Source organism: Calonectris borealis, chromosome 1, assembly GCF_964195595.1.
Source record: "Calonectris borealis chromosome 1, bCalBor7.hap1.2, whole genome shotgun sequence".
Taxonomy (NCBI): domain Eukaryota; kingdom Metazoa; phylum Chordata; class Aves; order Procellariiformes; family Procellariidae; genus Calonectris; species Calonectris borealis.
In genome coordinates this window covers 143,197,626-143,219,663 of record NC_134312.1, presented here as the reverse complement: position 1 = coordinate 143,219,663, position 22,038 = coordinate 143,197,626, and the positions used below count along the sequence as shown (strand labels likewise).

Genomic DNA, 22,038 nt, shown 5'->3' with positions numbered 1-22,038 from the left:
TGGATTAAAATATGAGTTGAATCATTGCAAACCACTGTACTGGGTTGTGATATGCCCACTGGTTTCCTCTACCCTCACCTTCCCCCACAGGAAACTCTCATTGTAATACCCAAAGTCTTCCTCTTCTTTCTTTTAGAAAAAGCTGTAGTAGCTATTTTTAAGTATGCAGATTGAAAAGACTGAAAAATATTTTCAGCCATAGCTGAACAAGCCACGATGAAAGAGAGTCTGGAAAAGCAAAGTCAATTTTACTATTCAGTTAATGTTTCTGACTAGATGACAGATTTTGTTTGGATTTTGCTATTACTATACAAACTGTATTGAACTGGTAAGACTTCTGGTGAGGAAGGTAAAAGAAACAGGCTGTGAAATTAATTGTCATCTTACAAGTATCAGCAGACATAGAACAGTCCTGCTTACTACAAGCCATCATTTGGGTGTAGTGCTGTAAAAATAAGAGTATTCTTGACTCACTTACACTTGCAAGTGTATATTTCAACTAAATTTTATTTTAAAGAAGAAATTAATAAATGGAAGGCAAGTTCCATTTACTTGTTCATCATAAGTGATAATTTAAATTCTTTTTCCTCAATCAGAGTGAGGATTATTTACCACTCTAACTGTTGAGTTTTTGGAACTTTTACTTCACTGGCTTCCATATCACAAATCTTGGTTTCTTAATGCTTCCTTCTTCCTTGTGCTAAAATTTTACCATCTTTCATCTAGTTGCAGACCTCCCTAACCTTTCTGCAGCTGAGCCTTGCTGCTGCACTTCCCATTTCCTCCAAGCCCTCTCTGGGACTGCTGTTTCTTCCGTCCCTCCCTGTTCCAATCCAAGAAGCTACCAGAGGTACGGAGTGTGAGCAAATAAGGATGCAGACAAAACAAAATGCTGGTGATTTCTGACCGTTTGGTGTGGAGGGAAGCCTCCAATCTATCATCTTACACACTTTATTTCTGTGTAAAGTGTTTGACTGAATATTGGGATGAGCAGAAAAAGCGCACAACTCCTGAAGTCATGGCTCAAGAGATCACACAATTGCCCTGAAAACACTTCTCCCTGTCTCTGCACAAGGCTGGGCAGGGTACTGAAATGTACAGATGCATATAGAGGTTTTCAGTGCAAAGAGTTCAGAATGTTATTACCTGAATAGGAGTATAGATAAACTTCTGGTGATAAAACAGGATTGAGTTACGTGATGCCAGTTGTAGTTACTTTCAAGAGAACCAATGAATTTATTAAGCTATACAATACTGAAGAGTTTGTAACCTGCTTGGATAAAACAGGTTTCTTAAATTCGAGATTAATCTTTTGATTAACCGCCATTGTAGTCTTCCCAGTGTATTTAACGGTTAATTTTTGGTGCTGGCTGTGATCTCAGTTGTTACTCCACTGAGGCTTAATGTTGAGAATCTGTTCATGACTGTGAGAATACTAAGTGTTCAGGGGGCCTTGCATGTATTCCCGTTCCCAGCCGCACCATCTCCATCTCATCTCCACATCTTAGTGCCATCAGTGTGTATATTGCTCCACAGTTTTCAAAGTATAGTTTTGACTGCTTGTGATATTCCCACTGTTTTGAAGTACATGCACAGAGCAAGAGGTTTCACAGATGTCGGTCAACTGCGGAAATGTTCTTGCCAAGAACTGCTGAAGCTATTGCTATTGCTAGATGTCTGCTAGGGAGAGGTGAGGACTAAAATGTAGAATTACAAGGGTAAATATTTATTCACGCATGTGAGGTGTCCCAGCCAAATTGGGGCACCCTGAATGTGGTTTTACACAGCGTTCTTACACCCTTCAAATGTTCAGGTACAACATGATTTGACTAATCACTAACACCCACACTACTGATTACTAATCATAGTAAAACTTTGCAAAGCAACTATATTGCTGCAGCATTCTTGCTGCTTGTCTATTGATCCAGATGTCCCTGGAGTCAGTCTTGCTATAGTTACTAGTCTACGACGCCAGCCGATGCTGGGAGGGTTTCAAAGAGGTGTTAGAAAGGCTAGGATGCTGGCATTATCTTGGTTGTCCAGGGGCATCTTTTATCCTTCATGGACAGCTCTAAGCTTCCAAGAAATAAATTCCTTATTTACAGGGCTGAGCTGTCCTTTGGTTTCTTTTATTTAAGCATGAACAATACCAAAGTCTTAGTAAAATTCCACTACCTCACTACATGCAATGTATAATGTGAACTAATATATATTAACAAAGTTAATACACTTTCATACTATAAAGACTGATTGATACAATAGTTAGGGAAGGGAACTCTCATAACAAAAGTAAACGTGAGCTTTGTGGTAAGAATGCACCTGGTTATGGAAATTTAAGCTATGTGAGTAGTAGCTGCAAGGCTTGTCAGCTTTGTGAAAGCTTAAAGTCCTGTCTATCAAGCAGCTTAAACTGTGAAGCTGTAGACTGTGAGCAACATGTACTTAAAGGATTTTGGTTTCTTAGGCTTATAAAAAATTAACTACTGACATTTCTTGTGCTAAGACAGAATTTCAAAAGTGGCTGACTGCGAAGTAAGTGTGCAGCGCCAGCTTGATCTTGAGATTTGAGAACGGGGTTTCCTAAGACTGCTTCAGGGCTCCCGGTCCAGCCCTGGCAGAGGTTTCTGAAGAGGCAGTGATGGAGAGCAGAGGTGTCTCAGCCTGTTGTGCCTGCTCCATGAGCCTCCCTGGGAGAACGATGATTGTGCTGGCGCCTGAGACCTGGGAAGAGGGGCAGGGGTGCTCCGTGCCTGCCCCAGAGGCAGATCGGGGCTGGCTTCCGTAGGTGCTGTGTTGAAGCAAGAGAAGGCAGTGGCAGCCCCAGGGGTGGGGTGATACTTCACAGCTGGGGACTGGTGTCGCTGACATCAAGTAACTTCATACTTAACGCACAGACTGGCGCCTCTGTGGGTTAGGGCTACTACAAGGAAGAGCACCAAGAACTCAAGACCTAGAAGGTTGAAAATTTCACTGTGCCTAGCACTTGGAGGTGCAAGTACCAACATGTAAGCTTTAAATAACGCAAGGCTAGGCAATATTTAATCAAACACCTGCAGCCTTCATCAAGGGCATGCTGCATATTAATGCAGATAAGACTTTGCTTCTGTCTGCCAGTTGTATTTTGCCTTAGTCCCTGAATTTACACGGAAGGGAACTTAGGATTTGCTTTCTAGAAAATACTTGATTAAAACACACACACTAATTTTAGTAATGCCTTTATGCTTGGTAAGGCCAAGTACTTAGGTAAAATAACAATAAGCCCAGTATATGGCATTTGCAGTCTTGAAGTGTGGTCAGGCCCTCCTGAAGTTACAGGTAAGAAGAAATGAGCAAAAATCAAATAAATATCTCCAATATCTTTTTATTTGTTGCCATCTGGATTCAGCACCTTTATTATATTTTGTAAAACCCTTTTCCTCTCTTCCTGCTTCCTATCCCAGCGCCCCCAAAACTTAATCTTGTCATTTCTTGATACAAGTGCTGTACTTCTTTCACCCAAATGTTCTTCTAACAGCTTTTGTTAGTGTAGCTTAGGTTTCTGCTTACAAACTTCATGAGACAGAGCAATGTATTTCAGTTCTCATCTGTAAAAAGAATTGTAGAGGGACAGAGTGATTTATTTTATTTGTAGTTGTATGAGTTTCATAGCACAAGGAATGTAGGCCAGTGACTAGAATTGGCCTAAGTCACAGAACCACAGGGTGCTGGAGGAACTCAGCTGGAGGACGCCTCTGGAGACCTTCCAGCAGGGTCAGCCACTACAGGTTGCCCAGGACTGTGGTCAGCTGGGTCTTGAATATTTTGAATATGTGGGGGAGGTACTCTCTGCAAGAAACAACTTTCCCCAAAGCACGGAAAATACTTTAGCTCTTTCCAAGCTGCTGTTAGTGACAGTGCTTTGGAAGCTCTTTTAAGCTTATGGAGGAGATCTGGGACCTGTGGCTCTGCCATTTGATGTTTGATGTTGGTTTGCCACCAGGGATTGTAACCAGAAGAGAATCACCAAGCATCCAAATCGTTGCTTAGAGGGAAAGTGGTCACATTGGTTATGGACATGCAGAATTACAAACTGTAAGAAAACAACCAGGCTCTGGTAGACAACTCGTCACTGGGCAGGTTGAGATTAAGATGCCAAATATTTGTTTTTATCTTCACTACTTGATTGAAGGGACTCACAGGAGTTCTTTGACATTTTGGAACTATTGCATAGTTCTCTTTTACCCCTTCTTGTTTCTGGATAAGCAGCTCATCATTTGGCAGGACTGTTGCCGTTGTGTCAGTTCTCTAGCTTCGTGGTTGACTCGGTTCTTCTGTATGCTTTCTGCTGATTTAGAGCTATTCATTCTGTCCTCTTATTCCTATATCAAATCCTCCCTGGAAAACTCTGTTTATAGCTAATTTTTAGAGCCCCATTGTATTTTCCTACTTTCTACAGCTCAAAGGGGCAACATAAGTTGCCCTATGCATGGGAAACTTTTAGACAAGCAAAATTCCCCAAACTGCTTCAAAGGACAAGCTTTTCTTCCCCAGTAAATGGCTTATTTTACCATGTTCTGTTAAACCTTCGCATGAGTACAGTTATTTAAGTAAATAGTTTTAGTCAAAGTGTGACTTTGTAGGCTTTTTTAAAATATTAAATTGCCATTTTTGGATGGAAGGAATACTTAGTAATTCAAATATTAAAATAAATCACAGATTAGTCTAAAAACTATTTTCTAGCAGTCAGATCAGAAAAAGATTAGGCCACATAATCGCCTAACTTTTTCTGTAATGTATTTTCAAGATTGGTGCAAATAAAAACTTTTCAGGGAAGTAGCTTTTGGATCACTGTACAAAAATTAAATATGATAGTTATTGGGGTAGTCTTATGCATCTTTTTGAAGAGGAAATAAATCTTTTTATTGGTTGCAGCGGAGGCTTAGCTGACTCTAGTCCTGTCAGATACATTAGTGAACACTCCAGATGTGCAGAAAGCAGACACTCCCCAGACGTAAAAAATTATCTTTGTTTTTTGGCTGATTTACAGTTGTTATTTGTGTTTGGGCCATATTTATTTTAGGTAGGAAGGGGCTTCATTCTTCTAAACAGAACTTTATGCAAAGCTTTTTGTTTTCTCTTGCTCTGCAGAGAAACTAAACTTGAAAAGCAGCATCAATAGGAGGGTATTTGTAGGAGGAACAGGGTTTGAAACCAACTGCGTGGGGTTTAATTTCATGAGACTCCAGGCAGGGCTAATTATAAACTGCTGCTTGGCAGTGGGAGTAAACATCCTATCTGCATTGCCTGACACAGAGGGATCTTGCCTGCAAACCTCTGCCCTGGCTGAGAGGAGGAGTACAGTTTTAAGTACGTTCTTCCACCTGCAGTGAGTGGTTTTTCATGTTCCAGATTCCTCATTTAAAACCTTAGAAAGGCAGTTCTTATAGCAAGGTATGGAGAACCAAGTCACCTTTCTCCCAGTTTTTTTGTGATTAAATTGCTCCTCTTGGTTTTGCCTGCTTAGGACATGTTGGAAAATAACTGTCAATATGTGAGCTGAGCAGTACATTTTATTGTAGATAACTAATGCTGGTGGGGCAAAACCTGGATTGGAATCAAGTGCTGGTAAGCTTAAAAAGCATTTGTAAGGGATGTGATGGCTTTGCTCTGTTATTGAAAGTGTTTAATAAACAAGTTTCAATGTGTTGGCCCTCCTGTATTTTCTGTAGCTTCTATTATGGTTAGGTGTTGAATATTTCTACTCCTTGTGTTTTCAATCCCCCAAGGGGAAGGAGCACAAGACACGGGAGTGTAAAATCCAGTTGCCCTGCTGGAAGTTGGAGAAGCTGCTTTTCACCTGCTTTCCCAAGAGTTTATGCCCTTGTGGCTGCCAGCGTCCTCGTCCCCCAAGAGGACTGTCAAACCTTGTGTAAACTCTACAGGGATGAGAGGCCTCTTTGAGCTCAAGGTTTTTGCAGATTTCATGAAAATGAATGGCTAGGCAGCAGGACAGACCCAAGTTGGGCAATCATCAACCGTATGAAATTTAACAAGACCAAGTGCCGGATTCTGCACCTGGGATGGGATAATCCTGGTTATACGTACAAACTGGGGGACAAGAGGCTGGAGAGCAGCCCCGCGGAAAGAGATCTGGGGGTTTGGGTTGATGGCAAGTTGAACATGAGTCAACAGTGTGCCCTGGCAGCCAAAAGGGCCAACCGTGTCCTGGGGTGCATCAAGCACAGCATAGCTAGTCAGTCGAGGGAGGTGACTGTCCCACTCTATACTGCACTGGTGCAGCTCCACCTCAAGTACCATGTGTGGTTTTGGGCACCTCAATATAAGGACATCAAATGGTTGGACTCGATGATCTGAAGGGTCTTTTACAACCTAAATGATTCTGTGATTCTATGAAACTATTAGCGTGTGTCCAGAGGAGGGTGACCAAGATGGTGAAAGGCCTCGAAAGCAAAACTTATGAGGAGTGTCTGAGGTCACTTGGGTTGTTCAGCTTGGAGAAGAGAAGGCTGAGGGGTGCCCTCATTGCCTCTACAACTTCCTCAAGGGGGGCAGCGGAGGGGGAGGTGCTGATCTCCTCTCTGGTGACCAGCAATAGGACACGAGGAAATGGAATGAAGCTGCGTCAGCAGAAGTTCAGATTGGACATTAGGAAAAGGTTCTTCACTGAGAAGGGTGGTCAGTCACTGGAACAGCCTCCCCAGGGAAGTGGTCATGGCACCAAGCCTGTCAGAGTTCAAGGAGTGTCTGGCTGATGCTTTTAGTCATATGGTTTAGTTTTAGGTACTCCTGCGAGGAGCAGGGAGTTGGACTCTGTGATCCTTATGGGTCCCTTCCAACTTGAGATATTCTATGATTGTAAGTTAGTCGGCCACTGACAGAGTGACAGGTAACGTCCAGCGGTGGGACAGGGAGAAGCTGACCGCTGTCACCTGGTCCATAGGCCTAGAACTGGAAGACCAGCTGCAGCATGTGGCACTCTGTGGTGCCCAGGGTGCTGGGGAAGGAGGGAGGGAAGGGGGAGAGCACCAGCATTTTTAGAAAAACAAGATTCAAGCAGTCTGTTGCTCAAGTCAGAAAGTTACATTTGCGGTGATTCATCGTAAGTTGCCTTTCTTGGTGTGTCGCCATACACGTGACTAACAGAGGAACTTTCCAAAGCTTGTGTCGACTTCTGCAGTGGAATGTAAATATGACTAATCTAATACTGTAGCAGTAAGTATCTGAGAGTGGTGATGGGTCTTTGCAAAGGACTCCTATTTGCATAGTTACTTGCCTCACTTGAATACCTTCTAGCTCATCAGCTTTTCAAAAGCTTATGTTTGCTCTTTTGTTTTACCTGCTGTTTTTCTCTCACCCGACACAAACTATGCAGGTTACTATTCAGCATAGCCTGCTGAAGATCTGTCTCTTGAGATCCTGGTATTTGAGCTACGGACATGGAAGGAAAATAGTGTGGACACTTCTGAAATGTTCTTGAATCTCCTCGTGCCCCTAGGAGCTAGAAATACCTGCTGTATTGTGCTTTATACACAATATAATATCTGCTTTATTTGCAGTTATCTTTGCTTAGACTAAGAAAATGCTCATAAACTCGGTTACTCTCGGTGCTCCTTAAACCTGTAGGGAGCGCAGCATATTCTTGCCAACTTTTTCTTCTTGGATCCTGCTACTACCTTTATTCTAGTTCTGTAGCTTTATCTCTGTGGTTTGTTTGTTTCTTCCCTGGAACCAGCTGAATCCCTGGTTCTGAGCCTCTCTCAGGCTAAGTAATTGAACTTCTAGTTTAGTTGAATCCACTCATACTAAAAGCTGAGTGAGTACAGTTGTAAAAGCAAGTGCTTTAAAGACATATGAAGGTTTGTCATGAACAGTGGAGAAACTGTTCCCAGTCTCTCCTGGGAAAGCAGACTGTCAGCACTTCAGAGTGCAGATTATTGTAATGAGTTTCATAAGCTAGGTTTTGACATTTTCTGCTACCATTATTGAGATACAGCAATGTGTTTGAAGAGCCTGACATCTTGCTGCATGCTTGGAAACAGAATTGTGGTTGCAGAATATTGAATAATTCCAGTCAATATAGAATAATTTTTTTCTTTTATTAACTCTCAGATTTGTTTATTGGTCTCTCAAAGCATGTCTTATGTGAGATTGGCAGTCAGCAGTCTCATCCTAAATTATTTCTCCGTGAAAATCATGTGTAAAAACAATCCCTTAAAATAGCAATGTCACTGAATGCACACTCTTTTACACTGGTTTCCTCCTCGAGGGAAACCACTGCAACTGGAACCATTCAGCGTTCTCAGACTAAGTTTCATGGTGGCAGCGGGAGACTCTTCAAATAGCCTCTTTTCTGCTCCAGGTAAATCTTCAGATGCACCAAAGCATAATGTTGAGTATATGTGCTTGTTTTTCCATCTGCCACTCCTTCTAAAAAGAAATAGTGCTCTTGAAATATACCCATCAATATAACATTCATTGATGGTGTTAACTGATGGTTAACACAGTGGTGTTAACACTGATGGTGTTAACAGATGGTGGTGGTCCATCCTCTGATTGCTAGTCTGGTAGAATGTTTTGAGGAGCATGCATCTTCAACAGATCTTTCTGCCTGCCTTCTTAGAGTTAGACTAGAAAATATCTGATCAGGTCCTGTCTTAGGCTTCCCTCCCTGGAGGACTGTAGCCTGAGAGGTGTATGTACTTGAGAAAACAAACAAACCAGAATTCAAGTTTGAGGAACAACTATGCAAATACCTGTTTTAATTTCTCTTGAGTGTTTTGACTTTTTTTGCCTGTTAATGTGGAGGTTTCTTGGTGTAGTCTAAACAAAGGGATACCTTCAGAGGTAACTGAGATTTGGGTCTTAGCAACTGCTCATTTTACTGAGGTTTTTAAGATTGTATTGCAAGATGATGTAGGCTTCAGATAAACAACCTGCAAGTACTTTGCATTCTGTGAAACAGTTTTTTATGAGCAAAGTATCTAAAAGAGCTTATGATCTCTACCTGGAATGAAGAACACCAAGTAAATATCTTCTTGCTTTCTGTCCAAGATCTATACCTAATGACTTTATCCAGGAGGTTCTAAATGCACTTTGCTCGTGCACCACAATAAAGCCATTAATTGCCTCTGTTTCCACAAAGGGGCTTGTCACTGACCCTGCAGTGCTACCTCCCTACTTGGCTGTGAACAAGGTGGTACTCAGTTCAAATGTTACAGTATGGGAATCGCTGCTTAGACTTCAGATTTCAGTTTCTGCTGTAGCAGTTCAGCTGGCCAGAGTGAAGACTATCTTGATGGTCTTGATATTTTCAGGAAACTGCAAGCTTGCCTTTGATTTTTTTATTCCAGTTATCATTCTTTGCTTCCATATTAAAAAAAATAAAAATGTATCTTAGTCTCATTTCTTCTCTGGAAAAAAAAATGGCATTATTAGTGCAGTTATCTGAGAAGGAAGAGAGATTTCAATTTTGACCTCAGTTGAGATGAAAGATGTCACCAAGTATATGGGCATCCGTCATTCCTAGTACTAGGCTCGTGACTTGTCCTTGTCTTAACTTGGCCTGTCGTGTAAGCAGAAGGAACGTTCTGCTTGTCATTTGATTTTTGATGTTTGTTTTTTATTCCTTTCTTCAGGCTTTGCGGTAGCCAGTTCTGATTCCTCTTCTGTAGCTACATTCTTAGAGGAAAAGCCAGACACATCGATGCTTTATGCATGTATCTTCTGAATTAAGGTAGCTTTGGCTGGAATTAAGTTTTGCTCTGTCTGGCTTGATACTCAGTAGGTAGAAAAAGTCTTCCAGCTTCTTTGGGGATGGAGCAGTATATTTGGATGTATTTTGCTTGAATAGCTGGTCTACCTTCATGTTTTTTACTTTTTCCAGGCTTCAGTGAAAGTAGGAATGATGAACTATCAGAAATATCCCAAGCAGTTGTTTTAGCTGTCCATTTATCTTACAAGCCTCTGTTGCTGAGATCACACTACTATATTCATGCTGTGAAAACAGTTTGGATCATGAATATATTGAGTTAGTGTGTTTGCAGTTGGCTGGGTAAGCAGTAGCTCTAGCAACTGACCTAATACAGCAAGAGAGAATGTTCTTTTCCTAAGGGCTGAAAATGAAACTTAATATACCTGGAGTTGCATTTAACTGTCTTTTAGGAAGTTGAAGAGACTGCTGAGGATCAGCTGTGCTAATAACTTAACCACCTTCAGACTGTTAACCTTTGTTAGGGGAAAAGATAAGTCTTATAAACCCATGAAAATTAATTTTTAATGCGAAGGTATTAAATACATTACCCGATTATATAAGTTCCATGCCGGCCTTTGTGCTCCAAGGCTCTTCTTCACACTTGAATCTTGTAAATTCTTGTAATTGGGGCTGTGCCCCTGCTCATTTTGTGGTTCAGCAGGAAGAAGGCTGGGAAAGAATATGCTGTAGATGGCACTAAGAAAGCATGCAATAGCAGTGGCAAGAATAATGGATTAAGTGCATTATATTGACTGTAGGAATATATGTTCTGGCCGTCCGTATTCTTTCTATAGAGACAATTTTTAGTGCTGTTCCTTTTTTTTCCCAAAGAGATGTGTGGATAATGGTCTGGAGAAATAGAGAAGAATGTCTATCTTCAGTCCTGACTCAAAATATTTTTCTAGTCTGACGCAGGAAGCAGAAAACATACTTCAAGAGATCAAAGACATGTTTATGATTGTAATAAGTGTTGGTTTTGAGTAAGAAAAAACAATGTTCTTACTGTTGCTTTCATTTTCTACAGGCAATTTTGACGACTTAAGCTTAGAAGATGCATTGGGTAATTATTACACTCTTACAAATTTTGGGAGGTAGGTGGGAAAATAGCGGCTGCTCATTTGACTTGTTTGTTTCTGAGTATCACTGCATGACCAAGCGTGACACCTTCGCCACATATGGTTTGTGTAAACCTCAGTGGAACAATTCAGCTATGGGTGTTGTCAAAATGTTGGCCGCATAGAACTGAAATTCGTCTTTGGGAACACTCAGGGATTCCTCTTCAGGGGAAAATGTCTTGCTGTATAGATTTGATCTTGTGCTTTTCATTGTATAGACATAGGCTTACATTTGTCCTTCATATATCTTCTGAACAGTGTATTAAATAGTATTTAAACTTTTTTTTTCTAACCATCCCTGACGGAAAATGCAGAGGAGCCTCTTCCACCTCAGAAGCCAACACCATCAGATTTCGGTGAGATCTAATTGGCTTGTAATGCCTTTTACTGTGAAGTTAAGTGTAGTTGTACATACTAATTTGAGAGCCTGAATTTTTTAATTTAGTAGTACACAGAGTTGTAATATTTCTATAAAAGAAAGCAGTTCTCTAATAGCAACGGGATTTCTGCATTTTGGAGTCTTCTGTTAGTGCTTTCACAAATTTACTTTGTGATTTCACAAGCTTAAAGACCCTGTGAGAATCCCTTCTGTTGGCTTTCAATCTGCATGTTTTGAGCTTGCTCACCTTGAGCTGGCCCTTGGCATGTACTGTGATGACCAAAAGCAGCATGTAGTTTGGCAGATAATGCCTGGTAACTCTGTGGTGCTCTTCTGTAGGCCACTGTTGAATGAGCATGCCACTATATTCTTGGTGAAAACATCGAGAGGCGCATTTTGTGTAAAAATAGTCTAAAACTAGTTCAGTTTTTGCATTACATTTAAAACTTCCCTTCCTTCTTTGTAGATGATTTCAGCTTGGAGCATGCTCTTCAGCCTGGTAAGTATCATGTTTTCCTGGATACTGCTCAGTGGTACTTGGTGCAATGTCTATCCATCCTTTATTACCTAAATGTAATAAGGGCACTGAGTTGATTAAGGTAACGAACTGCAGATAAAAATAATTGCAGTCTAGTTATGTTTATTTACCTTCATTTTTAAGGGTCTGGATCACAAAAACTGTATGTATTTTACTCATTTCTTAGCCAAGTCCTACTTGTTTCATTGCTTTATCTTCACTAGATGGCACTAATTCCATAAACTATTACTTATGGAAGTAGTTTTTAAATCTGAAGTAACCTCTTCTTTTCCAGGAAGTAATTTTAGTAGCGCAAGGAAACATTAATCTGTTTGAAATAATATGAGGGAAGGTACTCTTTCTAATGTGCTTCAGCTCTGCAGTGTGGGCAGCAGTAGAAATTGCAGTATCGTTTTCACTCAGCCAGTAAAAGGTGCATCCAGTTAGGCAGATAATGCACAGTAGCTTTTCGAGTACCATCACTAACCTGTTGCAGTATAGATGGCTTTCCTAGCACAGGACATACAGTTGTAGGACACTAGCACTGTTTGCTGCTCTGTTTGATTTAGCCCTTTGAAGTTTTGTCTCTCTTAAAGCAGTCTGTTTCCAACTGCTGATATTTTTGAAATCAGAGTTGGCTAATTGAGAAACAGTTGGCTAAATGAATCAGATGGTTCAGGTAAGTGAAGAGAGAGCATCCTTTATAGGATAGCAAGCCTAAGTTGGGGTCTTAGAACTGTGCTCTGGAGGTGCCTGCCTCTTTACTTTGAATATACGGAGAGCCTAAGGAGACCTGATCTGACTTGTGGTAGAGCTTGGAGGAGGCAAGACCATGCAACCTCAAGGAAAAGTAGCATACAGAAGAAATGGACCGCTGGATTGGTTCAGCTGTTGGTGAAAACACAGTTTTAGAAAACCACTGCTGGTGTGTTAATTTGATGTGGGCAACAAAGACTATGACCAAACAGTACGGAGATAATTACTAAGATCTCTTATTCTCCTATTTTGTTGCAAGCTAAATGAAGTGTCGTTGTGGGGACCATATTTCTAGTTCTGTCATGGGTATCTTGTCCTTTTCTTTTTTTTTTTTAAAGTGAGGAACCAACCTTTATTATTTGTTAAAATCTGGTAGTTTTAAAAGAGGAAACAGCCAAGTAATCTGTACCTGGTAGAAAAATTTAAAGTAGTTCCGCGTTTGAAATCAGATGTGCTAAATAAAATGCTGCATAACACTTAGTGAGTTCTTCTGAATACGTTCAGTTATAGCAAGGGTCTGACATACAGGCTAATGTAGCAGAAACACTGTTAATTGCATTGAAGTACAGTGTTTAACCTAAAATAACCAAACAAATAGAGCATTAGCTAATGAAAGGAAAGGAAAATGACACGGGGGAGATAGTCTTTCAAAGTCACTATACGCTCTGCTTTTGCTCTTTTCACACTAGTAACTTTAGTCACTTTATTCTGATTTGTCTACAGATGACCCCAAGCCAGGTCCACCTGCAAATCCCAGAGACACTGGTAAGACTGACCTAATTTCTGAACAGTAGAAAAGTATTTGTTAATCTTTCCTGGTCCCTTTCAAAGTTACTGTATTGTAGTCTGCTTTTGATCTCTTAACCTTTTTCTTTTTTTTTCTAAATCTCTCTTTTTGTGTGTAGATAACCCCAAGCAAGGTCCACCTGCACATCCTAAAGACAGTGGTAAGGCTTCCAGCACAAACTCCTGAATCGTGACATGGTTTTACTATCTCAATTCAACTTCAAATAATTACACCTTGTTAATTGGCTGCTATGTATGTCAGATGTTGCACTGAAGACTGAGGAAAAATTGTCTTGCAAATAAGCTTTGCAGCAGTCTTGAAATTCCATAACAAACCTGTTGAGTCACTTTCCTTTCACTTAAAAGCGGGATGGTGTGGGGCGGAGGAAGGATGGGACAGAGTGTGCGTGCTTGGGGCAATGTTGTTCTTGGCTGCCTGTGGTGGAGCACCTGTGTATTGGATTGAGTCCTTTCATCTTTGCAAACTGAATCCCTGCTAGTCATGCTAAAAAGCCAGTAGGAACTACCTGTGAACTGTATTCTAAATAAGCATCTAAATTAAAGGCAAAGCTCAAAGTTAAAGGGGTTTTTTTTTTTAGTTTTTCTTTTAAAGACCCCAGTTAAGAAATACAATTCATTTGCGTTTGAAAGGTAGGCTTAAAATACACGTCCTTCCCTGCTGGTTGTGCTTTAGAGGTCTTCTCCATCTTTGCCTAACTCGGAACAAAACAGATTCAGATGGATGCAGCTGTGATGATGCCATTATCCAGGAATATGGTGGTAAAGAGTCCTTACCTGAAATGCAATGTCCTTCTCCTCCTGATTTGCAGCAGATATTTGAATTTAGGTCTTGCATGCCTCAGCACAGTACTTTTGCCACCCAACTAAAACATCCTCTGATGCAATGCTTTTAGTTTTGCTGCTTGAAACAGATTTGCTTTGCATAAACTAAAGATTCATTTGGCAGCAGAGGGAAGGAGGAGAACTCAGGCCCTATGAGGTAGGGTCCAGTGGAAATGGAGAGGGACTGGTTCAATGTCCTGCAATAAATCAGAGGAGGGAATTACATTTGGATCTTTCCATTGTCAGGCAAATACTGCAGCCACTGGACCGTGGCATGTTGAACTCTTTTTTTTTTTTCCTCTAGCTGCTGTGTTTACAGGTTCAGAAGGTTGGTTGTGACTTAGAAACCCTACTCTGAAGAAACATTCACAGCTGCACCCTTGAAAAGAAATGGTCCTTTCCTGTCCATGTCCTTTCTCTGCTTTAACAGGATAGTGAGACTTGGGCTGTTCCACTTAAGTAGCTTACAGGGCTTCTTGCTTGATTAGCCTATGACTTGTGCAGTACTACCTGCTTTTGGACACTGGCTTCTCTCAGTTTTTCAGGAAGTCCAGAGGCAGCTGTGCTGCTATCAAACTGTATAGTGCCGAGTTGAAGGGACTTGAAACTGGGAGGGCTTTGGAAACATGAACATGTTGTGACTATGACGCTGAGCCTAAAACAGCCATGAACTTAGATGTACAATCTAGAGAAAACTTCCATGTCATTATGTGCCTTGAGGTGTCTTTTCACTGAACTTAAAACATGTAAGATGATTTTTTTTTTTTTTTATAGGCAACCTTGATGATTCAGATCTATACGATGGCAGTTTACCAAAAGGAGGAGGCGATGGTAGTGGCAGCAATGGTAAGATAGTAGGTTGTGCTTCATATTGATCCTATGGCTATCTGAGCTTTTGGTAAAAGCTTGCTCACAAGCTGGTTAACATAGTCTAACTTGTAACACCTTTGGTTCTCATATCTGAAACTTAAGAGCATACCTTCCAGTTCAAAAGCAATGTGTTCTGTCTCTGCCAAAAAAACCCAGATAATTAAGAGGTAAAACTGGTCTAGGAACCTTCAATGATTTTCACTGTTGTGCTAAGAAAGATGGGTTTTAAAACTGAGATGTGAATGTGGTGCTTATTTCAAAATTCACCACGAATATAGTTCTTAGAGGCATCCAGGTGTTATTTTCAGATCTTCTCTGACATACTCTCAGTTTCTTTTAGTTCTTGTGGTTAGGAAGCCCAGGGATGCGCCAGAAGAGGGTCCACTTTGTGTTCTCAAAGATTTCATCTGTCCCACAGGATGAATTGATCCTTAGACTTCCAAGTAATGTAGGTTATATCTACTCTGAGCAGTATAAAAACCAAACTTGTTTTAAGTAATCTGCCATGTCTAATTGTTACGGCGCAGCTCAGTACAGAGGTGGTTATTGGGACCAAGCTGCAGTAATGGTCATCATTAGGATGAGGTTAGTCCCTCCTGTGTGCATTAATGCAACTTTACTATTTCCAAGTCAGAGTTAGGTTAAGTATCTTAATGTGATGTTGAGATGTGCTGCTGGTTACTGACTTCTTCAGAGAGTTGTCCCAGATAGAGATTACTGATGCTAATTTTTTGGGAAGCTTTCCCCTTCCAAGCTTCCTTTGGGGCAGTAACCTGAAGATTGGCAGGGGCAAGAAGCATCTGTTGAGACTCGTGTAGTGTTTTCATCTGCACGGGTTCCTGCTTCAGTGGTGCAAATTGCATAGTGCCAAATAAGGATAGTATTTACTGAACTTCTGTCTCATTTGCTAAAAGAATTGTGAAAATATTTAGTAAATGAGGCTGGGATTTTAGGAAAAGATAGTTGGTTCCATGGAAATACAGTTGAATGCTACCCTGAATCCTCTCCACTGAGTATTCTGTGGTGGTGGGCAAGTTGATTAAATCAGATTTCACAGGTGTGCTGTGCTCATTTTGTGGAAGTGCTGAGTACCCAAGGCTGAAGTTGGCATCACCATGATCTGTGCTTTGGAAATAGGGAGTTTGAGTGCCAGAGAGCTTAGCACTGTATGGATATAATAGACGGCTTGTAATGTTGCATGATTAATTGACAAAAAGACTGTCAATTATCATATGACTGTTCTTTAGACATGTAAAATCTAAAACTTTTGTTCATTTTTACAGAACGAAAGGGCCCAAGTCCAAATAATGGTGAAGAAGCTGAGGGTAAATGCATAAATTCATGTGTATAATGGTGTCTGTATGTCTGAAGCTTGTTTTCTGGATTTTTCTGTATTGCTAATATTCTGCTAGAATGGTCACTGCTGCTAGTGGGTTTCACCTTAAAAACATCTGTGGAATCTAGAATTCTTACATTCGAGCTCTGCTTTCATAATTCTTTAACTCAAAAGTGTTAAGGTCTCAGAGATGCTGGTGCAGTGATTGCATGCATACAAATTAGATTTGGCTATGAAAGGGTAGCTTTTTTTTAATTAGTGAAACTTACAACAGGCGTGCTTAAGTTGTTTAACAATAGGCATTGCTAAGAAATCAATGGTTCTAAAATTAGAGGATTCACTTTTCATTTTTCACAAAGGCAGAAAGAGTTGATTACTACACTTTCATGTAATAATTTCAGTTTATTGTTTTTTGGAAGTGTTCACAGAGTTTACTTTGAGACAATTCAAGTTTGACATTGCTTTCGATTCTGAAAAATGTATACAAACCTCTTTTTTCAGCTTCTCAGGGAGCAATAGCTGGAATTGTAAGTGCGGTGGTTGCTACTGTAATTGGAGCAGTATCTAGTTTCATTGCTTACCAGAAGAAGAAACTCTGTTTCAAACAAAGCGGTAAGAATTCTAAATTAGTTTTGTTTTCTACTGTCTAAAGATATGGGGGTTTGTATTTATATAGGGGCTAGAAATTGATCTTATGCATAAAGTAGTTTTAATAGCACAGTGAATTTGTGTTCACAGGGGTTAATCTCTCTTACTAGTCATCTAAGACAGGGTGTCTGAAGAATGCCTCGCCCAAAATTTAGACTTTCAGAAGCAGACAGACTTAAGGCTTCACGTTTCTTAAAATAAAAGCACTTCCGGCTAAAGACTAAGCAGGAGAGACTGCAAGAAAACATTTATTTAAGGAAAACTGAGTGGAGGTTGGGGATTAGAGACTATTTTCATGCTGGAAAATACCTTGCCATTTCTAATTTTGTAAATCTTGCCTTTGTGTCTTCACAAGATGCTTGCCTACATATTAGGTTTCTGACAACTACCCGGATGCTCATCCTCAAATGATTCTTTCTTCTGCAGTCATCTGTTGCTTGCTATCTACTTCCTTTCCACCTAAATAAGATATAACTTGGATCAGAGAACTTGGGGAGTACTGTGGGTGATAGGTGGGGCAGAAGCTTTGTTTTTGTCCTTTCTAGTCTTTCTGACTGATTGGTGAAGGGAGATGATAGAGCAGCCATCCAGCCAGGCACTGCTGTTTTGTAATTAGGGAAGTTTGGAAACTGAGTAACGTCTACCATACACGTTAAAATTAACGTGCAGGCAACGCAAGGGAAACTCAACTACTATCAATAGCCCAGTTTCTTCAGTGCTGTTTCTTCTCTCAAATTGTCTCTATTAACCAATAACTTTGAAGATAAGAGAATTTGAATGCTCAACGTCTTTGTTTCCCAGCAGATGAAGAGAATGTGAATATGGAAAGCCATCGGGGAGCGCAATCTGAGCCACCTGGTAAGAGAAGAATCTAGATGGAAGATCCAACTTTTTGGTGGGATCCTATTAAATGCACTTTACTGACATATAACATAGTGGACAAAATTACTTGCATTGTTTTGTTTTGTTTTGTTTCGTTTCAAAAAAAATGTTTGTAACTACCATGACAACTAACTTAGAACTGAATCAAGATTTCAGTTCTGATAATATGGCCACTCTTCTCTAGTTTTTTGTTCTTTGAACAGATTGGTTTATTGCCTTGAGGAGTCCTTGAAATACAGGAGCTTAGAGAAAGTAAAGAATTGAATTTTCTCTGCAAAAGTGTTGTTAAAGACAATTACAAAAACACAAGCCTGCTCCTTTAGTGTGATACATAACTGCAGTTAGCTGACGGGTGTTTTATTAGTGTATGTTGTGTAAGTATATTAGCATATGTCTGATTGGAATCTGATACCTTTTTTGATTGTAAACCCGTATAGAACTCTGCAAGAATGCATATTAAAAACATTAATAGTGTTTGGGCAGAGATGAAACTACACTGGCGGCAAGGAGGACTGAACTTACTAGTTCTCTGTTATGAACAGAGAATGATTCTTGTATGAAAGAATCACCAAATAACAAATCTTTCTACAATGGTGACAGCTGTGGAAGGATCTCTTTTAAAGCAACAAAAACTCTAACAACCTCATCCTTCCACATATGGTTGTCTAGGGTACTTGGCTGAATGAACAGGTGATTATTTCCAGGAAAGCCACAGATAGATCTGGACGAAACAGTATAGGTGAAAACTTGGCCTTCTAGCCCTTGTGACCAGTCAGCAAAGGAAGCAGCAGTACACCCTCCTGCTGAGGTTTGTTGACTGTCTTTGAAACACTGAATATTAAAATCTCAAAGCAATATAAATTTGCAATATATTCTTCTGTGAGCTTAATCTAAAACCCGCAGAACTAGTTCTGTTTTTTTTATAATTTAACAAAAAAAATTTTTATATCTTATTTCTTTCAGGTATTTCATCAGTTTGCTAAAAACTTCCATCTGGCTCATGATCCCCTTCATAAACATTTTTCCTTTAAGATGTTAAATATAAAACTCTCAAGGAGAAAACATTTTCTTGTGACTGGCTGTTGAAGTCAGGACTGGAGATAGGCAGATATCCTCAATTCAGCTATGCAGTAGTGAAGCAAGCAGTATTGTTCAAAGACCTCTACCAAAGGCAGTTAACATATGAGTTGGAGTCAGGTTATGCTAAAATTTTGGCCAAGATTCACCAGAACTCAGGTGTGAAATGCATCAGATGATGCATACTTTATTTTAACCAATAAAGTCAAACCTGGGATGTTATCATAAACGATTACTCCTGCCTACATATTGATGTCATGTTAAATCCCAAATTTCATACCTCTGTTATATTTTGCAGGCAAGCATGAACATGTTTTGAGCCAAGAAACTGGGCAACCATGGTCAGCATGGTGCTACTCCTGATCTAAGTTCTGGGAGTCAGCAGACATTAGCTCTGCTTTTGGTAATATAGTGTTGATGTACCTATATGGCTTCTAGTTAGAAGCAGTCTAATGGCATGGCAGAACAGGTTTGCATTTTTAAAATTTTATGCAGACTTATCTTTGACTTCCTGAAAATGTAGATAACCTGGGCTAGCACTTTCTTTCAAAAATCCGCTTTTTCCATCAGCTATGCAGACTGTACTCCATTTCATTTTTGCATCTGCAAAGCTGCAAGTCTGAAACTGCATGTTGGGTTATACTGCCAGTGTAGATAGCTACATGGATCTGGTAGGATGTGGTTATTGAAGCGGGAAATCTGGGATGTAATATCCCTTGGTATGCAGGGTACTGGCTACACAAAATCAAGCCTCTGCTAACCTGAATTTATCCCACAGTTTCAAATGCCTACTGAAAAAGCCTGTTGTCCACATATACTGTTGCGTAGTAATACATAACTTAAAACGTACACTAACTTAGTATACTAATCTCGAGTTTTTTTCACTTTTTAGTTCAGCGCACACTTCTGGAGAACTAAATTAAAGAAAACATGATGAAGAACAGACCATTGAAACTGGATAGAGAGCCTGCATTCTGCCTGAAAAAAAAAAAGGAAACAAAAAAAGCATAATAATAAAAAAGCAGAGTCTGAAGTTGCATGAGGAAACAGTTCTTGTCTGAAACACCTCTGGGAGTGTGACTTAGACCTGAGTACTTCTGTATGGTTAGCCCTGTGAAGCATTGTTGCACACCAATATATGGCCTTAATGACAGGAGTGTAGAAGTATGTTGTGCCTTTACATTCTTTCCTGTACTCCGGTGACAAATGGGTGTGTCTCAAGTGCATTCAGTATGTTTAACTTTTCCTTACCTCTCCAAAAACAATAAGCAATTAATGTTTTGTTAAACCATTGCTTTCAGGCAGTGCAAACATTTTCTTAACATCCTGTACATAGTGAGTGTACCAACCAAACAACTTGGTATATGGTGTGGGCACCTGAAAGCAAATGGCTCACTATGTGTGGATAGTGAATCTGGGCGTGGGTGCTGCTGATACAATCTGTGTAGCTGCCTGGGTCAGCCACCAGGGAAGAGATACTTGTTCTCGACCATCCAAGAGACAAAAATTCAGAGTTCTGTTTTTGCATTTTTTTTGTTGCGTCTGTCTGGTACAGATTCAGAACACCCAAACTAGTGCAGAACACCCAAACTAGTGCACACAGGCCCTTCGTCCTTTCTGGCTCTTCCTGCTTAGCAAGTACTGAGCTGGTCAGATGTGGAAAAGCCTGATTTGCAAATCAGAACCATAATTGGATTTTGTACATCTGGTGAGATTGATGTTTGGCAGTTGTCTGGACAGTTGTGGATGAAGTATTGGGGAGTGGGGATTAGTATCTTCAGACTTCCATAACCAAAAACTTAACAGAAAATAATGTGATATTTTGAATTCGGAAGGCTTATCATACGCACTTAAAAGACAGAAACAGTACTACAATTCGAAAGTACATAATAGCAAGACTGACTAGAACAACCCAGCCTCACTCCACAAGCATCCATTGAGCAGTATAAATAGCATATGTGTGAAGAATGCTTTTGGACTTGTGAAGGATTGCCGTCGGGATGAGGACCTATGATTGCATCCTCAACTGAAAGCATTTGTGCACTTTGCTGTGGCTTTTGAAAGCCACAGGAAGGTTTCAAGGATCTGTGGAAACATGGAAGACTGTGCAACTCATAACAGTTAAAGGACTAAGTCTGGAATAATAACTGGTTCTGTCTGGAAGGAATAGTCTGACCAGTTCTGTTGGCTTTCATTCTAATTGTTTCCAATTTTCATGCAATTTTACAATATGTGTCTTACTAATGTGCTTCAGCTACCTGGCAAAGTTCTGCAGAAAGATGACATTTCATGGAACATCTTAGAAGTCATTATGAATTTGGATATTAAACATGTAAATATATCTGTGCATTCAAATATGAATGTATGCCAAGGATAATTCATTTAAGAATTTCTTGTACATGTTTCTTAGCTTGCAACAAAGCTTTACATAGGTTTTAGTATTTTGTTAAGGAATTAATTTGTAAACCTCTTTTTGCCCCACTTCTGCTTTTAGTATAAAAGTGCTAAAACCTTTAAGTGTGTTTGAGGTGGAAAATTGATTTTTCTATAAACATTTATCTATGTAAATACAAAGAAATGAAATGTACTACTTACCTGCATGAATAAACAGGTATCTCATATCAATGTCAAGTGTAGAGAAAACAGAAATAAGCCAGTGTTTGTTAGGGATAGAATGGCCGGGAAAGCTCAAAATAGCTTTTAGCTAACCAGACTCTTGAATCCTTCTTCAGCTTTTGCAAGCCTAAAAATTACTTATTAAAACCTCCTATCAACATTGTGATTTTTCTAAAAATAAAAAAAAAAAAGAAAATGTTTTTGTATTTTCCTTCTTAGTAGCTCTAGAAATACAAAAATTTTGGTGCTCTACCACAGAAGCAGTCTTCAAAGGGAGTTTGTCTTCCTCCTCCATCAGCAATTCAGGTTTATTTCTTACAGACATTTTAATCATTTTAGAAGGAAGTTGGCCAGTAGCAACAAAGCTGTGAGCTGCTTTCACTGGGTGCTTACCAGTGCAGAGTGCAGAGAAGACATCTATCTCTGTAAAGGACAGGCATGGCTTTTGAAGAAGAACACCTG

At 39.9% G+C, this 22,038-nt stretch overlaps 1 protein-coding gene across 6 annotated transcripts in view; it reads left to right on the top strand.

The window, feature by feature from the left end:
- LOC142073741 (CD99 antigen-like) overlaps positions 1 to 21,772 on the top strand; it is a 34,395-nt gene extending 12,623 nt beyond the window's left edge. The window contains exons 2-11 of one of the 6 annotated variants that reach the window (XM_075133895.1): positions 10,776 to 10,811; positions 11,181 to 11,222; positions 11,712 to 11,744; positions 13,242 to 13,283; positions 13,424 to 13,465; positions 14,922 to 14,993; positions 16,301 to 16,342; positions 16,855 to 16,965; positions 17,806 to 17,859; positions 19,853 to 21,772. In XM_075133895.1, coding sequence (XP_074989996.1) covers positions 10,776 to 10,811; positions 11,181 to 11,222; positions 11,712 to 11,744; positions 13,242 to 13,283; positions 13,424 to 13,465; positions 14,922 to 14,993; positions 16,301 to 16,342; positions 16,855 to 16,965; positions 17,806 to 17,859; positions 19,853 to 19,878 — 500 coding nt within the window. In that variant the 3' untranslated portion in view covers positions 19,879 to 21,772. Of the gene's footprint in view, positions 1 to 10,775; positions 10,812 to 11,180; positions 11,223 to 11,711; positions 11,745 to 13,241; positions 13,284 to 13,423; positions 13,466 to 14,921; positions 14,994 to 16,300; positions 16,343 to 16,854; positions 16,966 to 17,802; positions 17,860 to 19,852 lie in introns of all 6 variants that reach the window. The other 5 variants (XM_075133887.1, XM_075133900.1, XM_075133907.1 and 2 more) reach the window with 5 other exon arrangements.
- Positions 21,773 to 22,038: the final 266 nt, after the last annotated feature.